Source organism: Micrasema longulum, unplaced genomic scaffold (genome assembly GCF_059751315.1).
Source record: "Micrasema longulum isolate JH-2025_06_02 unplaced genomic scaffold, ASM5975131v1 h1tg000678l, whole genome shotgun sequence".
Classification (NCBI taxonomy): domain Eukaryota; kingdom Metazoa; phylum Arthropoda; class Insecta; order Trichoptera; family Brachycentridae; genus Micrasema; species Micrasema longulum.
The window spans coordinates 1,866,160-1,892,466 of NW_028277874.1; the positions used below are offsets into that span (position 1 = coordinate 1,866,160).

The 26,307-nt window shown below is 30.2% G+C and overlaps 1 protein-coding gene across 3 annotated transcripts; it reads left to right on the forward strand.

Annotated features, from left to right (window-relative positions):
* The first annotated feature begins 2,735 nt into the window (after window positions 1-2,735).
* On the forward strand, window positions 2,736-25,400 carry LOC148279727 (macrophage mannose receptor 1-like). Of its 3 annotated transcripts, XM_088229501.1 has the most exons (6): window positions 2,737-2,884; window positions 5,507-5,764; window positions 16,165-16,422; window positions 19,478-19,672; window positions 24,240-24,488; window positions 25,086-25,400. In XM_088229501.1, exons 1-6 carry the CDS (start codon window positions 2,815-2,817, stop codon window positions 25,286-25,288), a joined length of 1,233 nt encoding a protein of 410 aa, XP_088085627.1. In that variant the 5' UTR covers window positions 2,737-2,814; the 3' UTR covers window positions 25,289-25,400. The 3 variants fall into 3 exon arrangements, with proteins under 3 accessions (XP_088085629.1, XP_088085627.1, XP_088085628.1); XM_088229503.1 differs by lacking the exons at window positions 16,165-16,422; window positions 19,478-19,672; window positions 24,240-24,488; window positions 25,086-25,400 and adding exons at window positions 8,623-8,784; window positions 10,066-10,314; window positions 11,490-11,704 and having other exon boundaries at window positions 2,736-2,884; XM_088229502.1 differs by lacking the exons at window positions 2,737-2,884; window positions 5,507-5,764 and adding an exon at window positions 14,742-14,995 and having other exon boundaries at window positions 25,086-25,396.
* The last annotated feature ends 907 nt before the right edge of the window (window positions 25,401-26,307 follow it).

Genomic DNA, 26,307 nt, shown 5'->3' on the forward strand with positions numbered 1-26,307 from the left:
TAAGAGATTGCCCGATTCTTTAAGTTCTACTACTACTACCATCTCGCCGTTTCCCCGTTGGGGTAGGCAGAGAGAATGGACCGCTACACACGTCTATCCAAGCATACATTTATATATTTATACATATTGTCATACATGCCCTTCGGTTCTGTCTGCTTTTGACACGACCAGACTTAAGATTTAGGTTTATCTGATCATGCCACGCTTTCTTGGTCGTTCTCGTCTCACATTACCGTTCATGTTCACCATATATACTTGTTTTACCATTCTTTCGTCGTCCATTCGTTCTACGTGACTAAACCATCTCAGAGACCCTTTCTTAATCTTATCAATTATACTTGACTCAGATTTACACTCTCGCCTGATTTCATCATTCGTAACCCTGTCATACATTGATTTCCCACACATTCTTTAAGTTGATTTCCATTCGAACTCTACTGCTGAATTGCCCGCACTGATTACTGATTAATAACTGGATCCAATAATTCAATCTACATCATAAACGGATGTTGCGTATCCACCAAATATGATTTGAAACTCATCTGTGCCATCTCCTTCATCATTTAGTCTGAGCACTTCGTCAATATCATTTATAAATTTAGCAATTCTATCTACTTTTCTAATTACTTCACAAAGTACCTTACCAAGTAAAGGAAAATAATCGTTTTCTCCCTATGATATTCATTCATCAATAGCAGGACTCCAAAGGAGTAATGGAAGGGAAAGGAAATTTGGGAGTCGGCAATAATGACAGACACCCCAAAGTAGTTTGAAATACAGAAAGAAGAAGTAAGAAAACGGAAGGCCAAATCAGCAAGAAGATCTGTGTCGAGTTATAAACAGAATATTTACACGAAAGAAAATTAATTGGTATTAAAACAGAGTAATAATGCTACGTCGTCATGAATAAATTAACAAATTAATCATTTTGTGTTGTTTTGGTAGCATAATTTTGAGTGACAGATTCTTCTTTATTGCATTTCGATTACTCCGAACAACAACAAAAAATGGTGAGACGCAAATAAGATATAATTCTTGTAAAACTTATCAACCGAGGCCCGAAAGGCCGATCAACTATGGCCCGCAGGGCCGATGAAACAAGGCCCGTAGGACTGATTGTATGTAGCCTGAAGGGCCAAATTTTCTAGCATGTAAACATTTTCCGCTAGTTCACTTATAATAATATAAAAACATAAATATTTTTATCCCAGTGAATAACCTGTTTGTTTATTTTCTTATTATGTATGAATTGAAAAATATTTGTTTATGCATTTATGCATATTATTACACATTGCCTAACTTTTATTTAATTATTTATTTGTTTACGCTAGAAATGAATAAAATAATTTTCCCCCACTTGAAGAGTTTTATTTGAAATTTTCATGCGATTTCTTCACAGACTCTGGTGGCAAAAAACAACACTAAAAACTGGTTTAAGATGGGTTTAAAATTTATTTCGGTTAATTTTACATAGGTGCTGCTTTTAGTGTTGAAATATTTCTTACTACTTGTTAAGAGTTTTTCTACTTACATTTCTTGGTGTTCATTTCATAGTAATAATTATTAGTAAAAGCTATTATTTTTATCGAAATTTATATTGAATACGACGATTTTGATATTTTATAGTAGAAAAAATAAAATAATTATTATTTATTTATTATGTCAATTAGGAAACATTTTAACCCTTCCTTTTATTTTTTTTTAATTATAAAAAATGGATAGTGGAGATAGGTAGAAGTAAAATGTCATTTGGCTAAACCATAGGTTCTCAAATTTATTTCCCCCACTACTTTTTTGTACTTTAATTTATTTATTTAACTTTTTATACAGAATGTTTATTGTACATGGGCGGGTTTATTGCCGATTGGCAATTTCTTCCAACCAACCACTAAAATGAAAGTTTCATTTTTGTAATTCAACTCACTTTAGGAATTAAAAAAATTCTCTCTAAATTCTTAAAACATCTTTGCTCATCTTTAAAACAGCTATTACCAATTTAAGATATCTTCCTTGGAGACCTGTAACTGAACATATTAAAAAAAAGGTACACGTATTCTAATTTTCATACAGAAAACTTAACTTATAAGTCAATGCGTGTGTAATCTCTAAGTCAACGCTCGTGTTGGTTTGTTTTTTTTTCTTCGTAAATAAATACAGTTCACTGGCAAAACATCGGCGTTTACTATGAAAAATAATACAATATACTGCATTTGCAAAATAGTATCTAATGCAAAAAAAAATAAAAAAATTACAATTAATATGGCGACTGCTTTTCTAGACATTTGGCTTGCCAACTGCCGGCTAAATACAATAAATAGCATGATAAATAATAAATAACTAAATAAAAATAGGAGTTTTGGAATATTTTTCATTTTACACCGGTGAAATTCAAATATGCGATTGCGCAGCAGGATTATACTTCGCGAAACGTAAATATGTTGACATTCAATATTAGGTATTCACGGATGTTGCATTGTGATCGCGAATACGATAAACAACCATGGTGAGAAATTGTTATCGCGTCGATAGTTATTTGTGATTGAGCCACAGTTGTCTGATTATTTGTCAGTCGGCATTTGGGCATTCCAAGTCCAGCTTTTTTTCAATATAAAAATGCATGGTTTGATAATAGAATATTATAAACAATAAGTCAAGACCGAAGTTAGTTGGCCTTCTCTGACTTGAATGTCGATAACTTTATGTTGGGTTTTGCCAAGACGAAATGATTAAAACTTGTTTATAAATAATTTTATCTTTTATTGTCGTATAAAAATAATTGTAACATACGTATTTACCAAGATTTGGTTGATTTTAATGTTTAAAATGTGCTCGTTTATTCAATACTTATATTTATTATTGTGTTTACTAATAGTTTTTCAAATAGGTGAGATAATACTTTTGTACCTTCTTATTCTTTGCAGTCTCAATAGTGGGGATTGGTTTGCAGCAAAGTTCTGCATCTCGTCCTCCATTGGTCTCTGTTTTCTGCAGCCCTCTTCAGCTCGGCATATGAGGCGCAGTTAAAATCTTCGCACACTTGCTCCAAATATTCCCGTCGGGAGCGCCCTCTATAATTTGTCCCCTCAGCCATTCCCTCTATGATGTCGTGCAGGAGACCCTCATGGCGCATAATGTGGCCAATCCATCGGGCTCGCCTCTCTGAGATGGTTTTGATAAGGCGCCTACCTTCTTCGATTCTGTTGAGAACCTCGCCATTAGTGATGTGGTCTCTCCAGCAAATTCCTAATATTTTTCTGTAGCACCACATCTCGGAGGCCTCTAGTCTTTTTTTTATCTCTTTCGGTAAGGCACCATGTCTCATAACCGTACATCAATATGCTCCATACATATGTCCTGGCAAGTTGCTTGCGGAGTTTTAGATTGATATTATTTGACTCAAAAATCTTTGTTAAACGCAAGCCTTGCTTGGTATATGCGGCAGTCGACTTCTCTTTTTGTTCTACTAGAAAATATTTTAGAATGTAGTGCATGAACAGAATATATTTAAAATTATTCGTAATATGCAATGTTAGTATTTTTTTTACTTGTGTCAGCCGATGTCAGTCACGACGAAACCAGATAACTGGTAAAAATTATCTTATGTCTTATATTTTTAATATTATAAGACAAGGAGTTAGACAGGGATGCTCGTCTTTTATGGATGTATTATACAGTGCGCAATAAATGAAATCAGAGAAAATATGTGTCATAGAGAGGGTGTAAAAACTCACGGATAAATAATAGATATAAGGTTTTTGATGACATTGGTCTGGGGCCTCATTCTGGACTCATTCGGCTTTAGAATCGTATGCGACTTCCGTAATTCGACGAGTGACAGCATTCTTGAACCACCCATACGAATGCAGTCGATTGAAAACCAATCCCCAGTGCCCCAAAGCACTCGACATTGACAATCTAATGCGACATCGTAACTACAGCTGTCAAACTTCCTTCTTATAAAACGCTCGGCATCATGTTTGAATGACGAGTAGATATTTTTGTTGTATTTTAACTTAAAATTTACAACACATGTTATGATGATGGCGTATCAAAAAATGTGCAGCAAATATATAATTGTACTTATTTTTAATCCATTATTAAATAAAGTTTCACTAGAAACATGATTTCAAAATTATTTTATCGCTCATCAATGTCAAAATACGTATTTGAGATATATATAATACAGTATGTTTTTTCAATCAATTAAATGAGTATAAAATATTGCTAATAACATGCAGATGTGTGTTATGTCAAAAGCAAATAATAAGTATCAATGTTGCAGTGTCTTAGTAAAACATTTTCTTTTATTTTTTTCATAATATTCCATACACAAAATATTCAACGGAAGAAGTCTGACAAGAAACAATAAAAGTTTACGTATGGCAGGAGATCTATAGATGAATACGTTTTTTTTTAGTAATGCCACTTTCTCAGTCGTCTTTGTAATTACATTGCCGGAGGGTTTTCAAGAATAGCATTATAACAAAGCAATCGAAATTGTCGAGTGGTGACAAAATGTCACATCTTTCCAGCTCCTGGGGAATTTCCTCGTGAAATCATATCACTAATGACGAGATCCTCGGCCGCATTATACGCCATGAGAGTCTCCTTCGTAGTCTCAATCCAGGGGATTGGTTTGCAGCAATGTCCTATCGTACCAAGAATATTTGAACAAATTAAACATATCACAAATCACTGTGTGGTTTAAGTAGCCACTTTGCACACCATGAAACATTGTGCATGTATGTACCATTCTGCTATGTTTGAACATCCATATTCCTTGAATCCGATAGTAATGTACCGACAAGAGTGACACGTGAGGCAGAAACTTGTATCGACCACATTTTTGCTAAAACAATTAACCCCACTGTATCTGCTGTTCTCTACTACTGACCATTACAGTGGTGTGGTGCAGTTGGAATTAAAACCACAGTTCACCACCCAAAAAAAGTCGATAATTCATCAAACTACGTTTTTGAATTCCATAGTTTTTTTTAAGATAATAGTATTTTTATGTATTTTTTAATTTTGTATTAATTGTTTCAAATGAAATATTTTGTCCACCAGCATCTCCGAAAACGAGTAAATATCGTGTACCCTAAGACAAATATATAAAACATTCATTTGAGAGAAAAATATGTAATCTAATTAAATCACTAAGCAAGACACACATACTTTTAATGTGATGAAAAGGGGCAGTGATTATCAGGCGATCATTTCCTAACCTCAGGTTACCACTCGCTGACTCGCGGGTTTTTTTCACAGAGTATGTTAAACACTGAACAGATAATATGTTAAAGGTCAAATAAACGGTGTCTAGAAAATAGAATTATAAAATTACGAAATATTTAAAAGACAAAACATCATAGTAACGAATTTATATTTTTTATTGTTGAATAGTAAATTTGAATTATATTAGCATAATTAATCGGCTTTTATAGGAGATTCTACGAACCTTATATGAAAAGGAAATTGAAATTGAAATGTGCATACATAATTTTTATAGCAATTTCGCAACGTATTCCAACATTTAGAGATGACTATACTTACGACGCAGAAGAAGACGCATTTTTCAAAGAACACATAATCAGAAGAAAATGGGGTGGAGCCATTTCAATATGTCGAGGAGAAGGATCTAGACTAGCTATTCCATTAAGCATGAGAGACCACGAAACCCTCAGAAGTTACATAACTGGACCAAGCATTTGGATTGAATCTAGCATAAGAAAACTAGCCAACAAAGGAAAGTTTAATTCTACTGATGGTAATTTATTTTTTATTTATTTAGTATTTAACTGATAAAAAATACACAATTTATTAGGTTATAATTCCTTACTGGGAAAATCCATGCAAAGGAATACATTGTGCATGTTTTTTAAGCAAAGAACTTTTTTTAATTCGTATTTTTTTCATGTAAATTAGTTATAAGTACGTATGTAGATAGTATATAATTCAGTACATAGAACATTTTTTTTCATATAAAGTTTATATTTGAAGCACTAACTTTGTGGTTATTTTATTACATATTTTTTCAATTTAAATGTTCCTCGGCAAAAAACGATTTAATACTATAAAATACAGTAAATAAAATAGAATTTATATGTTTCGCGTGTTCCTCGACAGTCAACATTAAAAAAAATAATAATCATAAATACTCGGTACATAAAATATATTTTATACAATTTAAATGTTTTTTTGACAAATAACATTTTTTTTATGTTTTATAGTTTAATACTGTGTAAAATTAAGAGATCAAATTTTACCACGCACATTTTACATGTGCTTTGACAAAGAACAGTTTTTTATTTAGATTTTTTTACTTTAAAACTCATTAAATGAAACCTACATGTTTTTAGACAAGGAACGGATATTTTTATATTCAAATTTGATAAATACACTAGAAAATTTAGTAAATACAATTAGCTATAAGCATTTTACACGTTCTTTGATAAATGATAGTTACTTTTTTTAAATATATATTTTTAAATAAGAAAGAAGACAATTCACAAATTAATAATAGCTATAACCAGCTTAGGTGAATTGATGCTACTTTTGTAGTTTTCTCTAAAATCGTTGTATAAACTTTTTTTTTATAAAAGAGATCACCCAGCCTCCATACATTTTTGGGCTAATTTTGAAAGTGTCGGTTATCTTAATAAAATGTTATATTATTATCTCTTTTTATTATTAGACTTAAGTTCTAAGTCAATTCTGCAAGATAACATTCAAACTCAAAACATCTATTAAATTTGTGGAATGAAATCTAATTATTATTATATCTCTCGTAATAATGTTCTAGTCCGGATGAAAAAAAGTGGCAGGCAGACAAGCTGTTGCGCACTATTCTTGCTCCTGCCATAATGGCAGAAGAACTTTCGGCTGCTGCTCCCGTGTGATGTGTACAATATGGTACATGGGGTGTGCAAGGCACCTGCCTGCCATAAACATTCCTTCTGAAGGGTTAGTAGATATATTTGTTAGACCAGGAAAATTATACAGGATAAAATTCAAATATTTAATACAGTGATTTTTTCCCCTGAGCCTTTTTATAATGCGCGTGAGACTAAAACGCAATTAACTCTTAAAAGACTGTGGTAAATAATCATTTTGCGCGTGATTATGTAACATCGTGTTACCACTAGTAAAATACAGAATTTTCTAAAGTTCAAACATTTGAAAAAAGAAAAAAAACTGTTGAATAATTATTTTTCCATAATTTATGCGAATAAACATCACAAATACGCTGCTCATGTTACGCCCGTGCGTCCCCTATCACTGTCATCAACCGACTGAAGACTGAATTTGTTTTAGACAACACCTGCCGCAGAAAAGCGTTTTTGTCGTCATTGTTATGACATATCTTCGTGCTCTCTCATAGGTATATTATGTATAGATGTGTTGCTGAATTAGCGGACATTAATTCTTCACGTAGCAAGGATAAATAATTTTTGTATTAACATCCTGCATAGTTAAACAATTTTTTTCTTTTCAAATGGGGTATGAAAATGTCCATTTGTAGATTAAAAAAATGTGAATTCATCATTTAAAAAATAAGAGAGATATATCAAGTCTTTTATCGTACGTCGACTAATGTGACATCTTAGCTACACAAGAGTTAACTACTATTACACCACTTTATGCTGAGTGATACTTTGAGGCTAAATGTTCAAACCTAAATATAATCTTAGAGAATTGACTTAGAACTTTGGTATGTTGATAAAAAATGTTTATAATGCTAAGTTCTATTTAAATAATACGTTTATTTATTTATTTATTTAACTTTACAATACGCCCAAGGGGCATTTACAAAAAAATTACAGGTAAGTACAAACATAGTAAGTAATAATTTAAAAGATAAACAACGCTTTTTTGTGTACATGTAGGAACAATAAAAAGCATACTGCCATGCAAAATAAAAAGTGAAACTTTACATAGTAAAAAAGAAAAAAATATAGATGGATATAAGAAAAGTAATTGAATTAAAAATCAAATTGTAAATAACTTGTAAAGAATTTAAACAAAAATATATATGTATTTACATATACTTACACGTATAAAAAAATGGTATTAACAAATTATTGTTAAAAACAAACAATAAAAATTAGTTTACAGTAAGTATATATAAGATAATAACATAATATCTTGTACCCAAAAACATTTGATACATTTATTTCAGAAAAAGATAATAACAAATAATAATACACATCAAAAACAGAGAAAAAATTGTACGAAAAAGAAAGTTTTATTACATCATAATAATTAGTTTCAAACAGTGCATTTAAGAACGTTTTAAAATGGATAATTGTCGTATTAAAAATGTCTATATCACAGGTAAATTTGTTGTTTATATTTGTTAGCCGGGAAAATAAAAATTATCCCGACCTGGGTGATCTCCTTTGACTCTGTTGTGAAAGTCTGACATTAACAGATGTAATAAGCGTTTAGTGGTAAGTTTAAAGTGACCATTTTATAAATGCGCTGCATGTATTTAAATTCTCCTTTTTTTGAAAAATAAAAAATATTTTGTAGTTATTTTATTGTACGTTTGGTTTTATTTATCTGGTATTTATTTAAAACAGCTTTCAAAATCATTAAAATTTAATTTATTGCAATTTGTTTCAGAATCGTTCGTGAATTGGGATATCGGTGAACCTAAAAGTTATGATGAATTCCACTGTGTACAAATGATTAAACAAGGATTCCTCAAAGTTGAAAAGTGTGACAGTCTTGCGGGATACATTTGTAGGAAAGATTACAATTCTGCATGTGAAAATGGGGATCGAGGTAGAATCACTTTATCCAGCGATTTTTATTTTTTTTAAATTTTTTTTCTATGCATTTTACATTATACAAAAGTTACAAATACACCATTACATAAACGATAGAGTTGGAGAGTGAGGCTCTGGGTCTGAAAGTAAATAAAATTAAGACAAAGCTAATGATTGTAGACAGAGCTGGCCGTCTCCTAAGGACAAGACAGATGCAAGACCTTGAACTGATATATGACTTTGTATACCTCGGCTCGCTTATCTCCAACAACGGCAGTTGCAGACCTGAGATTAGTCGCAGGATTCAAATGGCCAAAGAAGCAATGAACTGTTTGGAGAAGATTTGGCGAGATCGAGATGTATCAATAAATTATAAAATGTGAATGGTTCTTCAAAGGCTGTTGAGTGAGAAGTTGAGTCTTATGTCTCAATAAATTAATGTAAATACAGCACTTATTTATGAATGAATAAATTAATAACTTGTACGTTCCAAAAATGTTGCGATTTGGTAAAAAAATACCTGTTGATATAATTTCATGAACTGATTTTATCACAAGATTAATTTCAATTTCCAGATTTATTTTTACATTTTTCTTTCTCTAGTTTTTATAACATATATTGTATAGGCTGCAAGTTTTTATTTTATTTGACTTTGAAAAATTATTTATTGTATATAACAAAAAATTTATAATTGTTGGTAAGGTATTTAAAATAAAAAAAGGTATTTAAATATATGTATGCAAGAGTGTGCAATGTAACGCGTTTTGTATTGTTAGGACATTATCAATACTGTATTTTTATAAAAATATTTTTTTTAAAATAATTTATTGATGCTCTAATGAGTAGAATTTAATCCAATAACAATGTTTCATTTTGGAAACCTTTACAACAATTAAAATGGAATTCTACCAATTAATTTCATTCAGAATAAATCAAATAATTTTACTAGCCACATTTCTAGATATAGATAAAAAATTACCTACTTTGACTTATATAAACTAGGAATTTAACACAAAAAAATAAATAAACATGTTTCTATCTTGGATGATAATATGTATTATGCATTATTAATTGTTATTTGCGTAGATATAGAAATATTTAATTCATTTAATTAATTAAAAATTTCCTACTTTTTTACTTTTGGCTGTTAAGATATATATAATCTATTTTTATTTCCTTCTGTTTATTTGATTTTTCTCTTATGTATACTATTATTTATGAAGTTTTAATTTTGAAATAAGCCTTTTAAGTCGCAGATGTTAAATAAAATGAATACGTTTTGTTCATATTATTACAGCCTACGTGTATATTAGCATGGCCGATCGTTGCTATAAGTTCCACAAGATTCCTAAAGATTGGAACTCCGCAAGGAAGACATGTATAGATGAAAATGCCCACCTTGTTGTTATTAACAGTAACAGAGAAGCAGAAATATTAGTCAATTTAGCAAACCATTATCCAGAGACATCGATCAACGGAAACTTTGATAAAGGCGCGCTGCATATTGGATACAAATTTTCTCAGGGAAACTTTAGAACTATTGACGGTATGTTCAAATATATTATTTTAAATTATTACAATTATAACGATACAAGTTTCCAGGCTCCAAAACGTTCAAAGCTACGGCTGCTAGAGAGTCACTGCAGTGTATCTCGATCATGTGTTACAGGAAGGTAATGTGGTATTTCGTTTCAGGTGCCAGTTCAGAGACAATGAAATAATAAATAATGGCAGAATAATACCACCTTATTAACAAATATTTCATGTTGACCCAATCACTGGGGTCTATAACGACCCGTAAGAGTCGACTCCAACTTGTCAGGAGTCCATGTCAAAGAAAAAAGAAAAATTGGGGCTCATAAGGTGTAAATGGAGGTCCACGAGAGTGGATCTTATTCAGGCACGCCGTCACCAAAATTTAAGCTAACGATTGTAGATGTATTAGTTTAATTTTTAGCATGTCCGAATCCAAACTTTATCAGAATTTCATCAAGGTTGACATTATCTGTCATATTTATCAAAAGAGAATGTAAACCTTCTTAAAAAGAAGGGTGTATGGAAGTGCGGATACATACAACATTTAGGCCTCGTTATTATTTGGGTTAAGAGATACATATCATAAAAAATAATCAACGCTCAATCAAATACCTGTTGGCGTCGTTTTATCAAAATGTACACTTTGTTTAAAAGGATTTGTTAAGGGTGTAATTCGGAATCGACGTTGATTTTCCTTATTTGGCTAATTTTGAGCAACTTGAAATTGCTATTTAGATAATTATAGCAGCTGCTCTTAACAAATAGTAAATTTAGATTCTATTCTTCTGGGTTACAATCCAAGGATTAGTCCGCGCCAAGCTCTTGATCCCTTCTCTCATCTCTGTCACCTACCAGCCTCTTCATTTCCTGATAGCTGCCACAATGCATTTACCCGATCACTTGCTGTATTTAGCTATATCAAGAGCTGTATGATTGTTGCCCTCAATTTATTTAATCTCAACTAGGAGAGCTTTCGCGATTTTTTATAGTTGAGGTCTACCTATCTAGAATTTTTGTATGTTTATTTTCACGCAAATTAAAAACGGATCTCTGTAAAATTTCAGAAATTGCAACACTGTTAAATTTTAGATACGTTTTTTTACTTAGCATTTTTTTGAAGAAATACCTTCATCTCTTCACTTTCTGGTTTGAAACAATGTATGAAATTGATTGTTTTCTATTCAGGTTACACGCTAGATAACGCTGGCTATGAAAACTGGGCTCCAGGTCAACCAGAAATGCAGAATGAAGAAATTTGCGGAAGCATGCTTAGGACAGGCGAACTCAGTAAGGTTTTATGTAGCCAGAGACGTTTGTTCATATGCGAGAAGCATCTAGAGAGGAACCTTCCGCTGTAGGAATATTATCATATGCTCTTTGTAAAATAAATTACTGATGCATATTATTTCTTTTATTTTCTCTCCATTATTATCATATCCTTGTAGGCTATATGTTTATGGCACGTAGGGCACACTTGCTCATTTCTTTCACGAAAGTTAAGTGATTAGTTTTTCACTCTAGGTTCTAGCCCAGGGACTACGAAACATTGCATTCGGAGGATCCAAAAGTCCACCATTTACACGCAGTCCCAGGTCTCTGCCAGATGCGCATATAAAAAAAATTAACTTAATTAATCCTAGGGGATGCAAATTATATGCAGATGTGAAGATCTATGAAGATGTATGGATTGAAACCAAAGCATCATTCTCACCCCTAAAATCCCCCCAATGTTCCGTTCCCGATTGAAAACCGTTTTAAAGGCCAAGGGTTTTTCTACCGGTTTTACACAAATATTTTTTTTACCAAAATATAATAACTTTTAAAACTTTTAGTTTGAATAACCTTAATTTTGGTAGAATTTAACTTTATCGCTTTCATTGCCTCTTGTCAGTTTAGAAACTTGTGCGTTGATTTATTTTAGAAATCTATACGAGATAAATTTCACCTAATTAGTATTTAACTGTTGCATATTATTGTATAAAATAATATTTTAAACAAAGCTATAATAATAAAAATACTAACATAGTTTTACTCTTCTCTCATTAATAATTTTTACCAGTGACTTTTTCTGTCGTCTTATCTATTTTTTTTGGCTGCCCGACCGCATAGTAAAAATATCGTCGACATAGCGGCGATAAAATTTTGCATAGTTCAATGATTTTAATTTTGTTATGGATTCTTTAGTAATCAATAAAAAATCCGAAGAGATTGGGCTTCCTATCACTAGACCCGTTTTTTGGAGATAAAATGTATTATTAAAATCGAAAAAGTTTAGGTCCAAACATGTTTTTAATAAGGTTTTTCATAATAAGGCTGATTCTTTTTTTATACATAAAAACTGTGAGAGCTATTTTTAATTCTTATGTAGGGACATTAGTGAATAAATTAACTACATCAAAGGAAACAAGGGTTAGCTTTTCCAAAAATATAAGGTTTTTTTAAAATCATCGTTGAATTCTAATTAGTTTTAGATACCATAATTAGGTTCGAAATTTCTATTGTTTTTAAATTATAGGGCTGATGTATAGGAAACGATAAATCTTACCGGCATATATTTTTATGGAATAAGGTTTTTTTAAATACGTAACATTTGAATACCGTTTTATTATAAAGCTTCATAAAATTATGAATTTTAGACATGTTTTTATTATAAAAATTCAAGCAGTACTTATATTAGTATAATTATTATTACTTTATACTGAAAGATCGAGAAAGATATTAAGAGGAGGGTGAGTGCCGGGAACAGGGTGAACGGTGCACTGAAATATTTACATATTTATTAGATTAAGGAATATTTTAAAAATCAATAATTTAAAAATAGCTTATAACTCAATTGTACAATATTTGTTTCAATATGGTATTGTAGGATGGGGTGATGCATATGCCAATATATTAAACCCTCTTAAAAAAGTACAAATATTAATTGTCAAAGTAATTTTAAAGAAACCCTCAAAATTCAATACGGAAAGGCTATACAAAAAATTTAAGGTTCATACAGTAGACACTCTATATAAAATAAAATATATTACGAGTATTCAAATATATGAAAAAGCAAAATAGAAGAATTTAAAATGAATAAGTCATCCAGATACCAACATAATATTAAAATTCCTAAATTCCATACAAGTCATGGTCAAAATAGCTTTGTCATCAAAGGTTTAAAAAATTACAATAATCTTCCTAGTGAACTAAAAACTATTAAAAATAATTTATAAATAAATAAATTTAAAGTTCATCTAAAGAAATTTTTTGAACTCGAGTAAAAACAAAATTAAATTTTAATTAGTATGAATGTATTATTGTTTGATGTTTTCTCTTTATATATCCTTTGTTTTTATTTTTCTTTCTCATGTACTCTTATTTAAAATTATATAAACTCTTATAAATAAACAACTAAAACAGTGTAAGTCACTCTCCAAGCACAAGAGTTAGTCTCTTTTTTTGGAGAGTTACAGTGATAACATTTACTAGATGTGTAAAAGTAGATATGTTTAGAATTTTACAAAAACATGTACTTTTTATGAAATTTATGAATAAAAATAAATTGAAAATCTACTTTTTACTATTTTACAAATGTTTATCGCAGGAGGCTAAACTAGCAGTTCATAACGGAGTTCTAGTGCCAACTCTAATGTATAGGAGCGAAGTATGGAATTGGAAAAATGATGATGAAAGTAGGTTGAATGCTGTCTAAATGCGATCCCTCAGGCGAATATGTGGTAAAACGATTCATGATAGGTGCACAAATGTCGAGATCCGTGAAGTGTGTAAGGCTGAGACTTGCATTATTGACAGAATCAAGAAAGGGGTGCTGCGTTGGTTTGGACATGTAGAGCGAATGGACAGCGTAAGAACGGCTAAAAGGATCTACGATGCAAATGTTGATGGATGCAGAAAACGAGGAAGACCGAGAAAGACATGGCACGATCAAGTCCATCAAATACTTGAAGATGGACATGTCAAAAGTAGGAATAATCGGTGTGCGTGCATGAGAAGATGTATGAATGTAGAGGAAGCGAGGTCTGTAAGCCAAGATATAGTGATATGGCGTTCTATCCTCTCTGCCTACCCCTACGGAGAAACTGCGTAATGGTTTGTTGTTGTTGTTGTTGTACTTTATACTTGAAACCTATAAATTAAACTCATGTATTAGTCAGAACAATTCAGCATGCATTTGTCAAGCTAATTATCCTGAAATGCTTCCATAACGGCATTGTTCAAAAATTCTGGCGTCTAGCTTGTATGAAGCAAATCGGTGTACTTTGTGAGACGCAGAGTTTTCAGTGGCCTTATTCTGTACCCAATTCGTTTTGTAAATTCATTCGTATCATATGAGGGGGAACGAGAGCGAAATACGATTTTGATTGGGTTAGAATGAGATGGATACACGACGAACGAACGAACTTAAAAAACGAAATTGTTACAGAATAAGCCTCCAGTACACATACGGAAGCCGTTTCAGACTCAGGGACAACTTATAAGCTCGTCTCACTCAGCACCCATTTGTTGTGCTCCTCTGAAACTGATAATTATTATCAGGCAAACCTTGTACAAATATATTCATATTATCAACCGTCGTTAATTAGACGGATGTTTTTATTAACTTAACCGCTTCACTTTGATTTTTAAAATGCGTGTGAATTCCGATTTTTGCTTGTTTTCGGTTTTAATTTTAGTTTTTATAATTCATGGTAAGTAATTTATAACAAAAATAATAGTTTATTTACAAAATTACAGTATCTACTAGATTTTTCATGGCAATAGATATCTCTGGATTATGCGTAGTCTGCCTTACTAGGTACAACTTGTTTTAAGGCAGACATTTTTTTGTGTGGAGCTAAATAAACACTAAATAAATCTACTAGTGAATTAAGTTTACAATTTATAATAATAAATATCCCTTTTCTTGTTCTTGTTTTTATAAAATATGTTTTCACAAACGTTCTGACTTCTCTCTACGTAAGTCCAGTAAATATTTTTTTGTAAATGTATTAAATTAGATTCGGGTCATTAAAAAAAAAATTATACATATATATTTCAATGTTTATTTAGAAACCCTTACTGATTACATATATTTAACCAAATTTTTTTTCTTTTTTAAATTCTTATCCTACTGTTAATGATAATATTTTCATTCATCAGTCAATTTTTAAATATTTTATCCTCCCCCTTTAACCGAAAAAGTCATTAAACACTTAAGAATACCATTTAATTCATTTAATTGAATTTCTAAATTTCTTAATTACTCATGCTATATTTTATAATTTGTATTTATGCTTCAATTTTTATTATTGTCGGTTTGTTTTCTAATTTATAATAATTACGTCTCTTTTCTTACAATTAATGGTATATTTTCTAATTTATATTTATGATTCAATTTTTATTATTATTTCCTGCATGTTTTCTAATTTACGAGTATATTTATATTGAATTTTTTTGATGTTTTTATTATTCTTTGAATTTATTAAGCATCGTTTAATGAAATAAAAAAAAACACATGTAAAAAAGAAGGTCCTTCCTAAACACAGGAATTTCCTAGTTAGTCGGGACCTGAAACAAAGAAACTCGGCACATTTAAAACTGTGAAATACACAAATAAATAAATAAATTTTGAGTGCCGGCGGATGACACTTGCTCCCTCCGCTGGTCATTCCTTTTTTTTTGGGGACGATTTTTTAGCTCGGATTTGTATAGAGTGTCATCTCTATATATCATATCTCAATGCATATATGTAATATTACGCAGGTATACATTAAGTCACTAGATCATAAATAATACGTTGCGATGATTCTTCCAAGCCACGTTTTTGAACGACAGGTCGCCTAGATTTTCAAAAAAAATGTCTGTTGATTTTTTCCAGTTCAGAGTCAGGAAGTGCCAAAGTTCAGGGATGACTACACCTATGACCCTAAGGAAGAGGCATTCTACAAGGAACACACGGAAAAAAGGCGGTGGAGAGACGCCATGGTCACATGCATTGCTGAGGGGTCGCAATTGGCTGTGCCATACACCAAGGCCGACCTGATCAACTTACGAGGACACATGGGCCCTAGCACCCAGGATATATGGATTGGCATCAATGATATTGTCATGGAAGGAGACTTCCGCACTTTAAATGGTAATTAGCTATTTTCTAAATTACTCCTTTCTCAATTCTGTTGAAATTCTCCAATCGTCAGACCACACCGGCTCGAAAACGAGTATGGAGAAATTTATTCTTACGGCGATAAAATCTTAATAACTTACATTATTCGAATACTGTTAAAATCACTTTTGCTTACCTACACTTAAATAATTCCTATTGTTTACTTATTTTTTTGCTTAAAACTGTTTGAAAATATTTAATAATAAACCTGCCTACTTTTTTGTTATAATTTATCTTTATTTATGTATATCTATAAAGCACAATGTTTGAGTATGTCCAAATGCTTGTAGACTGGCTGGATTTCCTCCAAAGGTAGCTATTCATATTTATATTTATTTCACTTCCATATTCCCTTCTCAAAAATATTTTCCCTCTCTGTTGAAATAAATATGAGCACAATGTTATTCTATACTTTAAAAAATATATTTTTATGTGGATACTTATTTATTGGACCTGCATATTAACTTTCGTAATGAAACGGTTGAATTGTAATTTTATACCTTTCATACATAAACCCTCCAGGCGTATGAACTTATAAATAAATATTTGTTTAAATTAACATATTACAACAGAGATGAAGAACATTTAAGAGAAGGTAATATAGAAGTCTAGGCATCTACAGGGATTATGATCGGTCAATGGCTGGTTTAAGTGGCCACTTTACACACTGTGTAACATTCACCATTCTGCCTATATTTGAACATCTATATTCCTTCAATTCTTCCATCTGTTGATGTTTGTGAAGTTAAAGAGCTGAAACCTTTATTTATGCTGGTGAGATTCATCTAATTGAATTATTTCACCTACATACTAGGCAACGCCTGAAAATATTTTTTTTTCAATTTCTATACTTCTTCATGGACCAGGTAATTTATAAACAATATTTTGAGTTTGTCCAAATTTTTGTAGACAAGAACTGGGTTCAACTCCCTGGGGAGCTGTTTATATTAACATATTACAACAGAGATGAAGAACATTTAAGAGATATTTGTTTAAAGTATAAACTAAACAAGACATCGCATAGGATTGGTGTTAAGTATTAGGAAAACAACTTGATGTGACAAAAATATTTTGTGGTATTTATATCAAATAATATGTTTTATATCAGATTGTTTCAAATGCAGCAAATGTCAATTATCAAAATTGTGTGTACAGTAATATATAGGGTTTCAGTTTAATATAGCAAATGTCAGATGGGATTTACAAATATAAATAATATGACAATTAATATGTGGGGTTTTAGTCAAATATAGCAAATGTCATATGGGATTTATAATGTGAAAATTTGTGAATGGTGTTTCCGTCGAATCTAGCAAATGTTATATGGGTACTTCTTATAGTACTATATCAAGTACTATAAGAAATACACGATGTAGCAATTAAAGTATGGGATTTGTGTCAAATGCAGCAAATGTCGTATGGGATTTAATGTAAAAAATGGTAACTGGAATTATAATACCCAACGTTGTTTAGCCTACCTGCTGTAATGTATGTAAATAGAGGGATATATTGTTTTACAGGACATAGGAATTAGATGTTTGTGATATATATATATATATTTAATTTAGAAATAGGGCACACATATATATATTCTTATGTGTGCTCTAGTAATAATACTGAAGATACGTGTATCTCATTTCTAAATAATTTTATATGTCAACAATATTTTGAGTTTGTCCAAATTTTTTTAAGACAAGGACTGGATTCAACTGCCTGGGGAGCTGTTCATATTAACATATTACAACAGAGATGAAGAAAATTTATTTCGAATGAATAAATCTCACTATTTATAATATTTCACATCGTAATATATAATTAGAACTCATGTGTACTTGGTTCTTATTCAAATTAACTTTCTCTTTTGACCCTCTCTTATTCGTATCATATTTTGATATATCCATACACCTCTGACATGATTTCTCCCCAAGTACCGCATAGAATATATTAAAATATTTTAAAGTGGACTTGAATATTCTATAAAAACCAGTTCGTTTTGGTTGTACAACTTCAAAAGTGTCAGGCGATGTAATAACGTAATAAAAACTAGCTATTTCCTATTAATAAAAGTTAACAGGACCCAATACTCCCAATCACTCTCGCGGCTGGAGAAAAAACTTTTATCAAAATTACGACCGCGAGCGTTTGGAATATCACCCCTGGAGCCTTATGCTAGAAAGATATGACATTTTGTCACCTACTCGACAATGGTCGATTGAGCATCTCGATTGCTTTATCATAATGCTATTCTTGAAAACCCTCTGACAATTTAATAACAAAGATGAATGAGAAAGTGGCAACACCAACGAATCCGTATTTATCTATGGTCTATGGCTCTCCTGCTACACGTAAACTTTTATTTTTTCTTGTCAGACTTCTTCCGTTGAATATTTTGTAAATGGAATATTATGAAAAAATATAAGAAAATGTTTTACTGAGACACTGCAACATTTATAATTATTATTTGCCTTTGACATAACACACATCTACATGTTGTAAGAAATATTTTTTAATGCATTTAATGGATTTTAAAGACATTTTATAATATACGAGTATAGCTCAAATACGACGAGTGATAAAATAATTTTAAAATCATGCTTCTAGTGAAAATTCATTTTATAATGGATTAAAAATAAGTACAGTTGTATTTGTTGCACATTTGTTGATACGTCATCATTATAATATTGATCAGTTTTGTAAATTTTAAGTTAAATACAACAAAAATACCTACTCGTCATTCAAACATAACTGCCGAGCTTCCTACTAGAAGGAAGTTTGACAGCTTAAGTTACAATGTCGCATTCGCTTGTCAATGTCTTTGGGGCACTCGAGATAAAGTCGATTGGTTTTCAATCGACTGCATTCGTATGGGTGGTTTAAAAATGCTGTCACTCGTCAAATTACGGAAGTCGCATACGATTCTAAAGACGAATGAGTCCAGCATAAGGTCCTACGTCGATCAAATGATCGATTTTTTTCCAGTTTTGAAAAATTACTTACATACTAAAATTATCAATGTGAATGTTTCTAGGAACTTCTTCATTTAACATCAAAATGAACTGGGACATTGGAGAGCCAAAAGATGTTGCTGGGAATGAAGATTGTGTTTACATGTCCAGAAGAGGACCGTATTTTGCCGACAATTGCAATTCAGTGCGGAACTTTATTTGCAAGCAATACCAAAGTTCGATAAACTACAACACGATTTGTGAAACTTACGACCAAGGTATTGAAAATACTCTTATTAAAATCAGCACAAAAACAAATTTTTATTTTTACCTTATTTGCATCTAAGAACTATTTGTGAATTCAAATCCTATTTCCACTAAGCTATTCTTAAATAAAATCATTGAAGATTTTTTCGCTGTTCTATTTTTTTGTATTTGTTTTTGCCATACATATTACTCATTATCTTTTGTCAATCCTACTAGTAATATACTAATAAATCAATCATCTTTAATTTACTCTTAAAATACTGTGGAAAAAAATTCCTTTGCGCGCGGTGATGTAACATCGTGTTACCACAAGTAAAAGACGGGATATTCTAAAGTTCAGACATTTCAAGAAAAAAACAAGAAGACGTACCATTTCCAAACATAAATATATAACTTAGCCCCGTTTTAAATTAAATTAAAAATCATAAATACGCCTCTCATTTTATATGCACGCGTCTTCTATTACTGTTATTAACTGACTAAATATGTTTGACACAAACACTGGCCACAAAACTGCGTCTCTGTCTTCCTTGCTATGAGTTCTATCTTCGTGCTCTCGCTTACACAATATTGCTGTGTTAGCGGACATGCATTCTCCGCGTAGCAAGGATAAAAAAATTTGTATTAAAATACAGTATGGTCAAATCAATTTCTTTACAAAATAATTACAAAAAATATAACTTTATTATTTAAAAAATATATATCAAATCTTGTATCGTATTACACATGTGTCAATCTTTACATTGGTTACGCTCACGTAAAAATTATTTCATCCTGTCTGAATTAAAAACAAATGTCGGTATTCGAACCGCCTGTTGTATTTTTTGCTATGCAGCAGAACTTATATAATATATTTATAAATGTATCGTTTATATGTATATTTATAACCAGGGAACCTATATAATAATAGAGCATTTGAATATTAACGTGGAGTCTCTTCTGGTAAGGTTATCTCCATCTTACTTAACTATTTTAATATTGTACCTTAAATTGTAAAAGTAACTTTTTTTTTTATTAGTTGGTTGGAAGGAATTTCCATTTGACAACAAACACTCCAATGTACAATTAACATTATTTTATTTATTTAAATTTTATTTTCATTTTTTTTATTTAGGATAAAACAACAGTTGTTGTAGAAGAATATAAAATATAAAAAATAGTGCAGTATACAAATAACAATCCAAATAAAATAAATTGCGTTATATGTTTATAAAACGAATAAAATATAAGTCGTACATATAGGGCCTTTCTTATAAATCTAGTATAAAGTTACGCCTAGGCATAGTGGTAGAATTAGGATGGGAATACTATTCTTATTCAACCAAGGATGGTATTCCAGAATATTTTATTTTCTCTTTCTTATTTATTAATACTTTTACATTGTTTGCATTCTTTTTTTTATACAGACTAATGTTTTGATTGATTTGGTGTTTATTTTGTAGAACTCCATATTTAAACTTATAATTAGAAATCAAACACTGATTTGAGTCTACTGAATACTTTATTTTATTTTTACAAATATAAACATATAAAAATAAAACTTCGTGACAATTGTTTCGCCTTATTAGGGCATTTTCAAACGAATGTGAAGATTATTTGGATTGAATGTCCTTATATAGTTATATAATTCAAGGTACTTAAGTAGAAAAATAAAAATAATCTTATGAACTATAGCATGTACATTAATCATAATTGAGGGAAAAACCGATGGTTAAGGGTAAGGATAAGTGTTTAATAGGTAATGGGGAATTTAGGTATTTATATTTGAATTTCGGGGAAAATATAACAAAGTAAGTATTTATTGACATACAAGTATGTATTGTGGGATAATTAATGAAGCCTTATAGTTTTGTAAATTTAGATAATTGTTGTCGAAAAAAATATCAATAATATTATAACAGGTTGCTGTTCATTTTAATTTTAAAACATGATTGAAATATTATGAGAAAATTTATATAAACATAAATGTATTATCATACAATATTTCTATTTTTAAGAATTTCTTATCAAAATATATCAATGCAATCGTAACATGATTCATCTATTAATTAATTACGCGTCATATAAGCGTGTACAAAAAGGAACAAAGTGAAGAATAACAGTCTATTTAAATATGTTTAATGGTGGTGAAGATATTAGGTTGGTTTGTTCATTTATTATTTTAAAATTAGGATTATTTAGATATTTATTGATTTCTAATTGTTCAAGTATATTAAGTTTACGCCCTTTGCTTTCAACGTGTAATGGGATTGGTTTATTTGAGATATGAATTTTATGATTATTTTCAATTAAGTGATTGGCAAATTGAGAATCTTGTTTTTTATTTTTAAAGGATCTTATGTGTTCTGAATATCTAGTTAAGAAAGAGCGCCCAGTTTGTCCCACGTAAACTACATTACAGTCATTACATTCAAGTTTGTAAATACCGTTGTTTTTTAAAATATTTATCTTATCTTTTGAGTTTTTTAAAATAGCTCCATTATTATTATTTGTTTTGAAAGCTACGTTTATTCCATATTGTTTTAAAATATTGGAAATCTTTATTGAAATTGGACCTTGACCTGGAAACAATTGTCACGAAGTTTTATTTTTATATGTTTATATTTGTAAAAATAAAATAAAGTATTCAGTAGACTCAAATCAGTGTTTGATTTCTAATTATAAGTTCAGAATAATGTTCCCTCAGTGGGTGTCCCGTGCCGAGGGAAATATTTTACAAAATGAGAAACATGCTTAGATTAGCTATTTAACAAAGTTAACATAATAATAACAAAACAAAAAAACGTAATTAATCCAATTAACCTAATTATCATTAACATAATAAACAATAAAAAACTAAAATAATCATAAAAAACCTGACCAATTTGTAAAGACCAATAGAACAAATTTCATAAACAGTACACACATTTTAACTATTTGGCTTGATCCACTCATCGATCCGTGTGCAACCCACCTCCACTATCCATTTCTTAATAGCAATTTTATATTGTGAGAACTTACTAATTGTCCTTATGGATAATGGAAGTAGATTGTACACTTTAACCGAGTAGTAGGCCAATCCTCTTTGACCGTAGGTTGTTTTTTTTTTTTTTTTGCGGCATCAGAGTGGAGTATCTAGTAACTCTTGTATTTGTAACGGAAGGTATTGAATAATGTTAACGTGCATATAGTAACAAAGCTTTTACATAAAGTTGTTTTATAGATTTTACATTAAGATTTTCAAATATACCGAGAGAATTAGTTTAATGAAATAATCTGATTAGGATCCATAAAAAAACGAATGTTGTTTGTAAACATTTAAAAGCCAGCTTTTTTATACACAAAAAATAACCTTTATCCATTCTTTTCGTATCCGCATTCTCGGCGAACGCAACCCTGGTGATGGATAAAAAAATATTTTCGCCCCTATTTTTTTTTGTACTCAATAAATTGAAGATTTTATGAGCTTTAAACCTTCTCGTGGCAAAGATGTACATTTATCTTATAACCGCACGTAAATCGGTCGGCTAGTTATTGAGTCCATCGAGGACAACCATTTGAATATTGCCTTTAATATATATAGATAGATAGATAGATAGATGAAGATGATTTAATCTCCTGATTTCAGTCATAATGGCAGGTTTTCCATTTTATGTTTGAACGACGATGTTAAAGCCGAAAGCGTCATGCTACTAACTACTTATCACTACTGTAAGGTTTAAAAAAGTTTTTTTATTTTTTTATTTGAAAATATAATTCAGAAATCATTATTTACAAAAGCACACTCACGAAGGATGGGACACCAACAATAAAATAAAATACTTAAACTTATTAAAATAACATTATATCCATTCATTAGTTAACCCATAGAAAATTTGTCGATAATGATCCTTAAGATAAAAATAACTTTATTTAATTTACTTACATATAACTTTGAATTATGTATCCTTATCTCTGTTCTGTATAAATACATTTAACTTTTTAATAAAGAAACCAGTCTCGAAGATGTCGCGAAAGCGATGAAACCGGTCACTGGATATTCCAAATTTGTGGATTAAAGTATCACTCGTGTTTTATTTATATAATAAATTACAATGAACTTCCATCAAGAATTTTCACTTACAAACTTAAATGTTTTGAAAATTTATTTATAAACCCTTACGGATTATTAATTTCATATAACATAAAATAATATATACATTTTTCATTTATACTCTGTTGTTCAAAATAATATTTTTTACATCTTTTGAAAAGTTTGTCTGAGTCTTTTGTTTAGTTTTCTCTGGTAGTTTATTGTATAATTTCAGTCCCTGGTTCATTAGTCTTGATTGTCCTTGTCTTGTTTTAGATAGTTGTATATGGTGTTTGTCTGATATTCTCGTATTATGTCCATGTTGACTACAATTTTTTACTAGTTTTAGTTCTTCGTCTACAATTACATTAGTGGTTAAAATATGTTTGTCTATTTGCTTACAGTCATCAGAAGTTGTTATGCCAAAACGGTGATTGTTTATTCAAAATCATGTTCTTACCCACACCGCTGCCATTTAATTTCAAAATAAAATACAAATATCCAAAATTGTTACTTTTGTTTTTTAGAGTATGTCTATTCACAAAATGGCGACCGATGTTACAAGTTTCACGGGCAAGCTAAAAGCTGGAAGAACGCAAGAAAAATGTGTGTGACTGAAAATTCTCTACTTTCGCACGTCGATAGCAAATTTGAGGCAGACATTTTGGTTCAAATGTTTCAATTACACCCTGCTGCGTCCATACAAGCGAGACCAGATAAAAACATAATGCATCTTGGATTTAAGGAGTTTGACGGAGTTTTCAAGAATATTGACGGTAAATAAATTTCTTCTTAAAATTAATTTTTGAGGCACTTAGTTTTTATAATATAACATAATATTTTCTTAGTGTAAAATCACTACACATATTTAGACTACCGGTCAGTTTCAGAACATTGCTGTTTTTTGTCAAGATTTAAAATATTTTGCAATAAATATATTTTTTTTTAAAATTATTATTTGAATTGCAACTACTTCTATGTTTATTTTATTTTTATTTATTTTATTAACATTAACGGCAAATCTGCCTTTAACTAAAATTTATAATACTATTTTTTTTTTAAAACAAATTTCCTTATACCTAAGATTTATAAAAATAATTAAACCTAAAAATTATACAAGACTTACATTAAAAAAATAAGCTAAAAATTATACAGCGAACAGCAGTGAGAGTTCAAAACTATTTTTGAGCCATTTCAATTGCCTAAATTAGTCAGAAATGTGGTCATATTTCATAAGACCAAAAATATACCAAATGTATGTATTCTAAAGTCGTTCAAGTTTATCGAGTTGCTCACAGCTTAAATCAGTCATTAAAACATCAGCGTATTCTAGAATTAATCTATTTTATTGTAATTGTAATCTTATTTTGTAGGTAAGGCGCTCAAAGGTAGCAAATATGAGGAGTGGGCAGATGGAGAACCATCTTCTCTCGATAATGCAGAGCGATGTGGGGGAATGCTGAGGTCGGGGAAGCTGGCTGTCATTTCGTGTAATCAAAACGCTGTGTTCTTCTGTGAAAAATTCATCAAAACACAATTTGCAGTGCCACTCTTGGATATTAAATTCGGATTGTAAAAAAGTCATATATTTTGATTTTATCCCCTCCGTGACTAGAAAAACGAATGAGTTAGGAACATAATATTACAACAGAGATGTAGAACATTTTAAAGTCCAATTTAAACAAATTATATAACGAAAAACAATAATAATACAGTAACAAATAATAGAAAGAGTACAATTAAGAAAAGCAAAGACAAGTTAAAACATTTTTAAAATTTTTTTATATTTTTTATTTATTAATAACAAATTAAAATACAATATTTCAACTTAATACAATTTTTTACAATGATTAAATACATATATTTACATTAACGTTTCCCATTACGTAAAAGAAATAAACAATTCTTGTGTACATAATGGGGAGTAACGTCTTACAATTGATTATTTTATTTTAATCAATAATATTTTTTAAATAACATACATGAATTACAAAAAAGATATTAACCATGTTTTCAATCAGTGTTGCATAAAAAAGAGTTATAGATGTATTTTTTTACTTCTTTCTTAAATATATTGTATTTCTGACTGTACTTTTTATTATATTTGTTCATTGCATTAAATAATAATATTCCTCTGTAAGTATAATGATGTTGTGCAGTAGTTGTTTTTAATTTGGGAATTAAGAAATTACCACCTGTTCTAGGTCGCGCACTTATATTTTGAGACCTAGAAAAACTACTATTAGACAGGCATTATGGAATCCGTAACAGGGCATAAGCCTTTGATTAATAATCTTACCTTCTCTCAATTTTTCTCCATCTCCGTTGTGATATTTTTCATACATTTTATTTCCTGTATTTGAAAAAAAAAAACAGTTTTTTTGTTTATTTATTACTGATCTTTCCGGTTGTTAACTATATCTGTCAGTTTATTGTTTTTATAAATTTAAGTAATATTATTATGTAAGTTTTATTTTATTTTATTAGAGAAATCAACAGTTCTACATACATATTTTTAGTAAACAAACAGATATAGTGTATAAACTCAGAACTAACAACAGATTTCCACATAGTATACAAAGTTAGTAAAGAAAA